Source organism: Ictalurus furcatus, chromosome 10, assembly GCF_023375685.1.
Source record: "Ictalurus furcatus strain D&B chromosome 10, Billie_1.0, whole genome shotgun sequence".
In the NCBI taxonomy this organism is placed as follows: Eukaryota; Metazoa; Chordata; class Actinopteri; order Siluriformes; family Ictaluridae; genus Ictalurus; species Ictalurus furcatus.
Genome location: NC_071264.1, coordinates 30,143,508 through 30,156,776, shown reverse-complemented (window position 1 = coordinate 30,156,776; position 13,269 = coordinate 30,143,508). Strand labels below are relative to the sequence as shown.

Here is a 13,269-nt window from a genome sequence, read left to right as displayed (position 1 = left end):
GGAAGAAAGAAAGAAAGCTTATAGATATATGTACAGCACAGCACTATACATATCCAGGTGTCATTGTGTTCGTAGTGCTGCATACATGACAAATAATAATGAAAAAATGTCTGAAATGAAAAACGAGACATTAATTAATAAATCAAGGCCTGTGGTGAGTCTGTGAATAAATAAACGATCACGGTGATTAGTACGGTGAAAAGTGTGATTATTATTAGCATGCAAATCTCATTCAGCGTTCTGGAACATTCTGATTATAAAGCAGAGATTAATCATGTATAATGAAGCCTCATGGATGATGTGGGAATAAAATGGAGCTCGGTGGATGATGTAGGAATAAAATGGAGCGCGGTGGATGATGTAGGAATAAAATGGAGCGCGGTGGATGATGTAGGAATAAAATGGAACATGGTGGATGATGTGGGAATAAAATGGAGCGCGGTGGATGATGTGGGAATAAAATGGAGCATGGTGGATGATGTGGGAATAAAATGGAGCGCGGTGGATGATGTAGGAATAAAATGGAGCGCGGTGGATGATGTAGGAATAAAATGGAACATGGTGGATGACGTGGGAATAAAATGGAGCGCGGTGGATGATGTGGGAATAAAATGGAGCGCGGTGGATGACGTGGGAATAAAATGGAGCGCGGTGGATGATGTGGGAATAAAATGGAGCATGGTGGATGATGTGGGAATAAAATGGAGCGCGGTGGATGATGTGGGAATAAAATGGAGCATGGTGGATGATGTAGGAATAAAATGGAGCGCGGTGGATGATGTGGGAATAAAATGGAGCGCGGTGCATGACATGGGAATAAAATGGAGCGCGGTGGATGATGTGGGAATAAAATGGAACATGGTGGATGATGTGGGAATAAAATGGAGCGCGGTGGATGATGTGGGAATAAAATGGAACATGGTGGATGATGTGGGAATAAAATGGAACATGGTGGATGATGTGGGAATAAAATGGAGCGCGGTGGATGATGTGGGAATAAAATGGAACATGGTGGATGATGTGGGAATAAAATGGAACATGGTGGATGATGTGGGAATAAAATGGAGCGCGGTGGATGATGTGGGAATAAAATGGAACATGGTGGATGATGTGGGAATAAAATGGAGCGCGGTGGATGATGTAGGAATAAAATGGAGCGCGGTGGATGATGTGGGAATAAAATGGAGCGCGGTGGATGATGTGGGAATAAAATGGAGCGCGGTGGATGATGTAGGAATAAAATGGAGCGCGGTGGATGATGTAGGAATAAAATGGAACATGGTGGATGATGTGGGAATAAAATGGAGCGCGGTGGATGATGTGGGAATAAAATGGAGCATGGTGGATGATGTAGGAATAAAATGGAGCGCGGTGCATGACATGGGAATAAAATGGAGCGCGGTGGATGATGTGGGAATAAAATGGAGCGCGGTGGATGACGTGGGAATAAAATGGAGCATGGTGGATGACGTGGGAATAAAATGGAGCGCGGTGGATGATGTGGGAATAAAATGGAGCGCGGTGGATGACGTGGGAATAAAATGGAGCGCGGTGGATGATGTGGGAATAAAATGGAACATGGTGGATGATGTGGGAATAAAATGGAGCGCGGTGGATGATGTGGGAATAAAATGGAACATGGTGGATGATGTGGGAATAAAATGGAACATGGTGGATGATGTGGGAATAAAATGGAGCGCGGTGGATGATGTAGGAATAAAATGGAGCGCGGTGGATGACGTGGGAATAAAATGGAGCGCGGTGGATGACGTGGGAATAAAATGGAGCGCGGTGGATGATGTGGGAATAAAATGGAGCGCGGTGGATGACGTGGGAATAAAATGGAGCGCGGTGGATGATGTGGGAATAAAATGGAACATGGTGGATGATGTGGGAATAAAATGGAGCGCGGTGGATGATGTGGGAATAAAATGGAACATGGTGGATGATGGGGGAATAAAATGGAGCGCGGTGGATGATGTAGGAATAAAATGGAGCGCGGTGGATGATGTGGGAATAAAATGGAGAGCGGTGGATGATGTGGGAATAAAATGGAGCGCGGTGGATGACGTGGGAATAAAATGGAGTGCGGTGGATGACGTGGGAATAAAATGGAACATGGTGGATGATGTGGGAATAAAATGGAACATGGTGGATGATGTGGGAATAAAATGGAACATGGTGGATGATGTGGGAATAAAATGGAGCGCGGTGGATGATGTAGGAATAAAATGGAGCGCGGTGGATGACGTGGGAATAAAATGGAGCGCGGTGGATGACGTGGGGATAAAATGGAGCGCGGTGGATGACGTGGGAATAAAATGGAGCGCGGTGGATGATGTAGGAATAAAATGGAGCATGGTGGATGATGTGGGAATAAAATGGAGCGCGGTGGATGATGTGGGAATAAAATGGAACATGGTGGATGACGTGGGAATAAAATGGAGCGCGGTGGATGACGTGGGAATAAAATGGAACATGGTGGATGATGTGGGAATAAAATGGAGCGCGGTGGATGATGTGGGAATAAAATGGAACATGGTGGATGACGTGGGAATAAAATGGAGCGCGGTGGATGACGTGGGAATAAAATGGAGCGCGGTGGATGACGTGGGAATAAAATGGAGCGCGGTGGATGACGTGGGAATAAAATGGAGCGCGGTGGATGACGTGGGGATAAAATGGAGCGCGGTGGATGACGTGGGAATAAAATGGAGCGCGGTGGATGACGTGGGAATAAAATGGAGCGCGGTGGATGATGTGGGAATAAAATGGAACATGGTGGATGATGGGGGAATAAAATGGAGCGCGGTGGATGATGTAGGAATAAAATGGAGCGCGGTGGATGATGTGGGAATAAAATGGAGAGCGGTGGATGATGTGGGAATAAAATGGAGCGCGGTGGATGACGTGGGAATAAAATGGAGTGCGGTGGATGACGTGGGAATAAAATGGAACATGGTGGATGATGTGGGAATAAAATGGAACATGGTGGATGATGTGGGAATAAAATGGAACATGGTGGATGATGTGGGAATAAAATGGAGCGCGGTGGATGATGTAGGAATAAAATGGAGCGCGGTGGATGACGTGGGAATAAAATGGAGCGCGGTGGATGACGTGGGGATAAAATGGAGCGCGGTGGATGACGTGGGAATAAAATGGAGCGCGGTGGATGATGTAGGAATAAAATGGAGCATGGTGGATGATGTGGGAATAAAATGGAGCGCGGTGGATGATGTGGGAATAAAATGGAACATGGTGGATGACGTGGGAATAAAATGGAGCGCGGTGGATGACGTGGGAATAAAATGGAACATGGTGGATGATGTGGGAATAAAATGGAGCGCGGTGGATGATGTGGGAATAAAATGGAACATGGTGGATGACGTGGGAATAAAATGGAGCGCGGTGGATGACGTGGGAATAAAATGGAGCGCGGTGGATGACGTGGGAATAAAATGGAGCGCGGTGGATGACGTGGGAATAAAATGGAGCGCGGTGGATGACGTGGGGATAAAATGGAGCGCGGTGGATGACGTGGGAATAAAATGGAGCGCGGTGGATGACGTGGGAATAAAATGGAGCGCGGTGGATGACGTGGGAATAAAATGGAACATGGTGGATGATGTGGGAATAAAATGGAGCGCGGTGGATGATGTGGGAATAAAATGGAACATGGTGGATGACGTGGGAATAAAATGGAGCGCGGTGGATGATGTAGGAATAAAATGGAGCGCGGTGGATGATGTGGGAATAAAATGGAGCGCGGTGGATGATGTGGGAATAAAATGGAGCGCGGTGGATGACGTAAGCACAATGAGGCCGAAGCAGACACAGCTAACGCTCCTCATGTTGTAGTTTTATTGGAGTTAGCTCACTGTAGCAGCTGATGCATTCCGGACATCTAAAAGCTGATGATTTGTGACTGGAACCCTCTGACTAGAACCCTCAGTTAGCAGGGTGTGGAACCCTTCCTGAGCAGGGCATTAGCGCTTAGCTCAGTTAGCACAGGAGTAAAATAAACATTCCAGGAATTAAAGAAATATTTTAATCTCTCAATCACCTTAATCTCTATTTACATCATCACAAACAGAGCGAGAACAAAAGCAACGAGAAGCAGGAAGGAAAGAAAGAAAGATCACAGTAAAGAACAATAAATGTAACTCTTTTTTTGCCTGCTTTCATCTTTTCTTTCAGTCGTTCTTTACAATGATTTTTTTCCCGTTCTTTCTTTGTTCCTTTCTTGCTTTCATTTTCTATTTCTTCTTCCTTACAATCTTTCTTTCTTTTTCTTGCTCTTCTTTTATTTCTTTATTTCCTTTCTCTTCTCTTTGTTCATTTCTTTCTTTCTTTCTTTCTTTCTTCCTTTCGCTATTTCTGGATCCGTACAATATTTCTTTCTTTTCCGTGTTCTTTTTCTTGCTCCTCTTTTTCTCTTCATATTTTTCTTATTCTTTTTTTTTCTTTCTCTTCTTGTTTCTTGTTATTTACAATGCTTCTTTCTTTCTTTCTTTCTTTCTTTTTCTCATCAGGATAAAAAAAAAACCCCACTATGTTCCTGTATAACTGTCGGCCCTCTGACAAAACATCAGACCCCAACTCATCCTACAATCCCACAATCCTTCAGGAGCGAGCACACACACACACACACACACACACACACACACACACACACACGTGTTCCATGTGCTGCGTGTGATTGGTTTAGCTGTACACCACAGTTGAAGCGCAGAATCACGTTGTTAAACTCGTTATAACAAACGATGTTATGATTTAAACAGGTCATCATTAGTAGCTGTGCTTTGTGTTGAATGAAATCGTTAAATCAGTAAATAATTACACCCCTCACAGGCGAGAGCGCTTTGTTGTTCATTAGCATCGTGAAAATCAAGGCGCTCGTTTTCTTCTTTAATTCCGTGCGCAGAAGACCTCGGCACATCCCTCGTTTCTCCTGTCTACATTCACAACATTCATAACTCCGTCCTCTTAAGCCCTTTCCATCCTCTTGCTGACCTCATTTCCTGTCTCTGACACTTCCCCGAAACACTCACTCACCTGCTAAAGCCTCTACTTCAGTCACTCACTGGTTATGCTAAAGCTAAATGCTAAGCAGATTAGCATTTTATTGCTAAATATCACAAGGCGTTCATGTGGTTTGTGTGATAAGGAGCTGAGCTCTAACGTACTGATCCCAGGTCTGCGGAAACGGGCCGTGAGGAGGAGGAGGAGGAAGGAGGGCGAGATGAAGAGGCCTGGCGCTCGCCCTGGCTCAGGGTGCGCTTGCGTTCTCGCACCAGCGCCTTCTGGTGGCGCTTCATCCTCTCCAGCTGCTCGTCAGCGCTCATGCGACCTCGCTGCTGCTGCTGCTGCTGCTGCAGCGGCACTTCGGACGAGTACAGACGCTCCAAGGCACTCTTTGGTCTCTCCTGGTCAATGTGTGGGGGGGGGGGGGGGTATGAAATGGAAAAAAGGTGAGAAAAAGGGAAGGAAGGAAATGAAAAACGAAGAAAGAAAGAAAGAATGAGGAGGAAGTCGAAGAAGAAGTAGAACAGGGTGGGTAAAAGGGAGAGAGAAAGGGAAGGAATGAAGGAAGGAGGGAAGAAACAAAGAGAGGTCGGGTAAAAAGGGAGAGGGAAATGGAAAGAAAAAAGAAGGAAGTAAGGCCGGAATTGAAAGAAAGAAGAAAAAGAACAAGAAGAACAAGAAGTAGAAGAAGAAGAAGAAAGGGGTGGGTAAAATTGAGAGGGAAATGGAAGGAAGGAAGAAAAAGAAAAAAGAAAGAAAGAAAGAAAGAAAGAAAGAAAGAAGAAGAAAAGGGTGGGTAAAAAAGGGAGACAGAAAGGCAGGGAAGGAAGGAAGGAAGGAAATGAAAAAAAGAAGAAAGAAGGAAAAAAAGAAGAAAAGGGTGGGTAAAAAAGGGAGAGGGAAATGGAAAGAAAAAAGAAGGAAGTAAGGATGGAAATGAAAGAAAGAAAGAAAGAAAGAAAGAGAGGGTGGAAGAAAAGACAAACAAGGGAAAGAAGGGAAAGAAGGGTGGGTAAAAAACAGGAGAGACAAAGGGAAGGAAGGAAGGAAATGAAAAAAGAAAGAAAGTAAGAAAAAAAGAAAGAAAAGGACCGGTAAAAAGGGAGAGGGAAAGGAAAAGAAAAAACGAAGGAAGTAATGGCGAAAGAAAGAAGAAAAGAAGAAATAGAAGAAGAAGAAGGAGAGGGTGGGGGAAAACAGAAAAAAGGAAAGAAAGGTGGGTAAAAAGAACTGTTTCATGCAGTATCACTGGCCCAGCTTCTATATCTGATGAATTTTTTTCTTCTGCTCACTATTTTAAACCAAATTTAAATCCTTTCTTTCTTTCTAAGCTCCACGGAAACGTGTCCTAGCGTGATTATTATGGTCTGTGCTCCTTCAAGGTAGTACCAGTTTGGAGTTGTACTGTACCTTTAAGCTGGACGTGTCGGTTCCTCTTCTCAGGGTGACGTAGGAGGAGATGTTTGTGGACTGATGGAGTCTGGATGAAGAACCTGTCACACCTGGTGATGAGATCAGAAACGAGTTTAACCAGCACCTGTGCACACTTTATACAGCGTTCTCGCTCTGACCTTGGAGAACCTATCAAAATCCAAACTCCTGCTCATCACCACGGCAACAGGCATGGCACATTAACGTTACCTCTGCTTGGTAAGGTCTGGTAGCCTCCATCTTGCCCCAAACCACTCATCTGTCCCGTGACACCCAGAAGTTCGGGTTCACTGAGGAACGCCCGCAGTTCCACCTTGTCTCCGTTGGGGTACTGTCCAATCTCGCGGTCACGTTTGCGCTCGTCGGATTGACGCTTGAGGCCACGGACGGACGTGTGGCGGATGACGGAGGTCTCCTTGGGAAGGGGTGGGACGGCCGGAGGGTGGTCATCTGGACTGTAGAGGTGGGGGAGGGGAGGTCTGGGTGGGGCGTCTTCTTCAGCCTGGAAAGAGTCCGAACAAGCCTTCAGAGATCTGATCTGATCAGCAACCGATGCAGCGATACGTCAATTAACACGTAATTAACATCGATAAAAAAGAAGGCGGAGCTAACACCAACACATAATCAAGAGGTGTGGTTAGTCGTGCTATTGTGATATCCGATCAAATCAGCTCCTCTTGTTCCTTTTGCCTTTTGATTTTTTTTTCCCCCCAGTTAACACACCTCACACGCACCGACCAATCAGAGTGTCCGCGAAAATTTGGCGCGTCTTGTCTCATGAGTGAATATGAGTTTTATGACACGTCACGTTAGAGACATTTCAGCAGACAGGAAACAAATCGGACGGTTACAAATCTTTATTGTCTCTAGCTAGCTAGCTAACGAGCTGCTGTACACCCGGAGGCCGGAAGTAGTAACTGCGTTGTTATAGTTACAGGAAGTGCACATTCCTTCATTCACGAGCTTAACCAACATGAACAAATACCAGTGTTACACCATGAATACACACTCGAGTGACAGGACGTGGAGGTTTCTTACCCATACTGGCTTGTGGAGAGACTGGGAGAACTGGAAGGTCTGAACGCTGGGCTGCACTGGACTGAGCTGAGGACTCGAATGGACCGGTTTCGGGTCTCCCACCAGGATCGAAGGCACAGATGGAGACAACGCCGAAGGCACAAGTTTCCTCTCTGCCTCACACACACACACGCACACGCACACACACACGCACACACGCAGCACCAGTGAACACAGGCACACTCAGCTGAACGCTACAGTATATATGAGAGACGGGTGTGAGTACCTCGGGCGTGGCTCCGGTGCGTGGGGGCGATGACAGGGGGGACTGCCCCGCGCTCACCTGGGTTCTGCACAGAGTCCACGATGATTTTGTAGTTTGCTTTGCTGGAGCTCAGACCCGCCATCACGTCCTCGATCCGCCACAGCTCCTTCCGCAGCTGGCTTTTCTCCCGCTGAGAGGGACAGACGCAAAAAAAACTTTTATTTCCTGTAAAAACACCTGAAAATTATTGGCACCTCTACACTTCATATTTGGACAGAATGATAGCACTGTGGTGCTAAAAACAAAAATTGAGAGGAATTACGCTGATTTATAAAACGGAAAAGGGTGGGTAAAAAGGGAGAGAGAAAGGGGTGGGTAAAAAGGGAGAGAGAAAGGGATGGGAGGAAGGAAAGGAGGAAAGAAAGAAAGAAACAAAGAAAGAAAGAGGAGTATGAAGAAAAACAAGAAGAAGAAAGGGGTAGGTAAAAATAGAGAGAGAAAGGGAAGGACCGAAGGAAGGAAGGAAATTAAAGAAAGAAAGAAAGAAAGAAGGGATGGGTAAAAAAGGGAGAGGAAAATGGCAAGAAAAAGAAGAAAGTGAGGCCATAAATGAAAGAAAGAAAAAGAAAGAAGAAGAAGAAGAGGGTGGGGGAAAAGAGGAACAAGGGAAAGAAAGGCGGGTAAAAGAGGAGAGAAAAAGGAAGAACTGTTTCATGCAGTATCGCTGCCCCAGCTTCTATAACTGATGAATTTTTTTCTTCTGCTCACTATTTTAAAGCAAAGTTAAATCCTTTCTTTCTTTCTACGCTCCATGGAAACGTGTCCTAGCGTGATTATTATGGTCTGTGCATTGCACTGATTTATCACAGGTATAAAGTATCAAATCACTGAGAAGCACGGTCTTGAGCGGCTTACAGCTTTTATAAAACAGTGAGAAAACAATATGATAAAATCCCGTTTTTAATAAATAACTACATTTATTATTAATAATATTCACAGTAAACAATTCTTCCACACAATGTAGTCTGTTAACAGCGTGCTTTAGATAGAAGGATGGCTTACATGTAACCTTTTGTTTAAGACCTAGCACATTAATACACATTCATTCATTCATTCATTCATTCATGCATAATACACATTCATTCATTCATAATACACATTCATTTATTCATAATACACATTCATTCATTCATTCATAATACACATTCATTCATTCATAATACACATTCATTCATTCATAATACACATTCATTCATTCATTCATAATACACATTCATTCATTCATAATACACATTCATTCATTATACCCATTCATTCATTCATTCATAATACACATTCATTCATAATACACATTCATTCATTCATAATACACATTCATTCATTCATAATACACATTCATTCATAACACACATTCATTCATTCATAATACCCATTCATTCATGCATAATACACATTCATTCATTCATTCATAATACACATTCATTCATTCATGCATAATACACATTCATTCATAATACACATTCATTCATTCATAATACCCATTCATTCATTCATAATACACATCCATCCATTCATTCATAATACACATCCATTCATTCATAATACACATTCATTCATTCATTCATGCATAATACACATCCATTCATTCATAATACACATTCATTCATTCATAATACACATTCATTCATAATACACATTCATTCATGCATAATACACATTCATTCATTCATTCATAACACACATTCATTCATTCATAATACCCATTCATTCATGCATAATACACATTCATTCATTCATAATACACATTCATTCATGCATAATACACATTCATTCATTCATAATACACATTCATTCATTCATAATACACATTCATTCATTCATAATACACATTCATTCATAATACACATTCATTCATTCATAATACACATTCATTCATTCATAATACACATTCATTCATTCATAATACACATTCATTCATTCATTCATTCATGCATAATACACATTCATTCATGCATAATACACATTCATTCATTCATAATACACATTCATTCATTCATTCATAATACACATTCATTCATAATACACATTCATTCATTCATTCATAATACACATTCATTCATTCATAACACACATTCATTCATTCATTCATAACACACATTCATTCATAATACACATTCATTCATTCATAACACACATTCATTCATTCATAACACACATTCATTCATAATTCACATTCATTCATAACACACATTCATTCATTCATTCATAACACATTCATTCATAATACACATTCATTCATAACACACATTCATTCATTCATAATACACATTCATTCATAACACACACTCATTCATTCATAATACACATTCATTCATTCATAACACACATTCATTCATTCATAATACACATTCATTCATTCATAATACACATTCATTCATTCATTCATAATACACATTCATTCATTCATAATACACATTCATTCATTCATTCATAATACACATTCATTCATTCATAACACACATTCATTCATTCATTCATAACACACATTCATTCATAATACACATTCATTCATTCATAACACACATTCATTCATTCATAACACACATTCATTCATAATACACATTCATTCATTCATAACACACATTCATTCATTCATTCATAACACATTCATTCATAATACACATTCATTCATAACACACATTCATTCATTCATAATACACATTCATTCATAACACACATTCATTCATTCATAATACACATTCATTCATTCATAACACACATTCATTCATTCATAATACACATTCATTCATTCATAATACACATTCATTCATTCATTCATAATACACATTCATTCATTCATAATACACATTCATTCATTCATTCATAATACACATTCATTCATTCATAACACACATTCATTCATTCATTCATAACACACATTCATTCATAATACACATTCATTCATTCATAACACACATTCATTCATTCATTCATAACACACATTCATTCATAATACACATTCATTCATTCATAACACACATTCATTCATAATACACATTCATTCATAACACACATTCATTCATTCATAATACACATTCATTCATAACACACATTCATTCATTCATAATACACATTCATTCATTCATAATACACATTCATTCATTCATAATACACATTCATTCATTCATAATACACATTCATTCATTCATTCATAATACACATTCATTCATTCATAACACACATTCATTCATTCATTCATAACACACATTCATTCATAATACACATTCATTCATTCATAACACACATTCATTCATTCATTCATAACACACATTCATTCATTCATAACACACATTCATTCATTCATAACACATTCATTCATAATACACATTCATTCATAACACACATTCATTCATTCATAATACACATTCATTCATAACACACATTCATTCATTCATAATACACATTCATTCATTCATTCATAATACACATTCATTCATAATACACATTCATTCATTCATTCATAATACACATTCATTCATTCATTCATAACACACATTCATTCATAATACACATTCATTCATTCATAACACACATTCATTCATTCATTCATAACACACATTCATTCATAATACACATTCATTCATTCATAACACACATTCATTCATTCATTCATAACACATTCATTCATAATACACATTCATTCATAACACACATTCATTCATTCATAATACACATTCATTCATAACACACATTCATTCATTCATAGCACACATTCATTCATTCATAACACACATTCATTCATTCATTCATAATACACATTCATTCATTCATAATACACATTCATTCATTCATTCATAATACACATTCATTCATTCATAACACACATTAATTCATTCATTCATAACACACATTCATTCATTCATAACACATTCATTCATTCATTCATAACACACATTCATTCATAATACACATTCATTCATTCATTCATAACACATTCATTCATAATACACATTCATTCATAACACACATTCATTCATTCATAATACACATTCATTCATAACACACATTCATTCATTCATAACACACATTCATTCATTCATAATACACATTCATTCATAATACACATTCATTCATTCATTCATTCATAACACACATTCATTCATTCATAATACACATTCATTCATTCATTCATAACACATTCATTCATTCATACTACACATTCATTCATTCATTCATTCCATACATCAATTCATTCATTCATAACATTAATTCATTCATAATACATTCGTTCATAATACACATTCATTCATAACACACATTCATTCATTCATAATACACATTCATTCATAACACATTCATTCATTCATAATACACATTCATTCATTCATAATACACATTCATTCATTCATTCATAATACACATTCATTCATTCATAATACACATTCATTCATTCATTCATAATACACATTCATTCATTCATAACACACATTCATTCATTCATTCATAACACACATTCATTCATAATACACATTCATTCATTCATAACACACATTCATTCATTCATTCATAACACACATTCATTCATAATACACATTCATTCATTCATAACACACATTCATTCATTCATTCATAACACATTCATTCATAATACACATTCATTCATAACACACATTCATTCATTCATAATACACATTCATTCATAACACACATTCATTCATTCATAATACACATTCATTCATTCATAACACACATTCATTCATTTATAATACACATTCATTCATTCATTCATAATACACATTCATTCATTCATTCATAATACACATTCATTCATTCATAACACACATTCATTCATTCATTCATAACACACATTCATTCATAATACACATTCATTCATTCATAACACATTCATTCATTCATTCATAACACATTCATTCATAATACACATTCATTCATAACACACATTCATTCATTCATAATACACATTCATTCATAACACATTCATTCATTCATAATACACATTCATTCATTCATAGCACACATTCATTCATTCATAATACACATTCATTCATTCATTCATAATACACATTCATTCATTCATAATACACATTCATTCATTCATTCATAATACACATTCATTCATAACACACATTCATTCATTCATTCATAACACACATTCATTCATTCATAACACATTCATTCATTCATTCATAACACATTCATTCATAATACACATTCATTCATTCATAACACACATTCATTCATTCATTCATAACACATTCATTCATAATACACATTCATTCATAACACACATTCATTCATTCATAACACACATTCATTCATAACACACATTCATTCATTCATAACACACATTCATTCATTCATAATGCACATTCATTCATTCATTCATTCATAACACACATTCATTCATTCATAATACACATTCATTCATTCATTCATAACACATTCATTCATTCATAATACACATTCATTCATTCATAATACACATTCATTCATTCATTCATAACACA

The 13,269-nt window shown here is 38.7% G+C and overlaps 1 protein-coding gene across 1 annotated transcript in view; it reads right to left on the bottom strand.

Moving 5' to 3' along the window:
* plekha7b (pleckstrin homology domain containing, family A member 7b) overlaps window positions 1-13,269 on the bottom strand; it is a 144,245-nt gene that overhangs the window by 13,955 nt on the left and 117,021 nt on the right. Inside the window, exons 19-23 of the mRNA XM_053634731.1 lie at window positions 7,763-7,931; window positions 7,498-7,649; window positions 6,670-6,961; window positions 6,439-6,530; window positions 5,190-5,429 (exon numbers count right to left, since the gene is read on the bottom strand). Of these exons, the coding sequence (XP_053490706.1) occupies window positions 5,190-5,429; window positions 6,439-6,530; window positions 6,670-6,961; window positions 7,498-7,649; window positions 7,763-7,931 (945 nt within the window). The remainder of the gene's footprint in view (window positions 1-5,189; window positions 5,430-6,438; window positions 6,531-6,669; window positions 6,962-7,497; window positions 7,650-7,762; window positions 7,932-13,269) is intronic.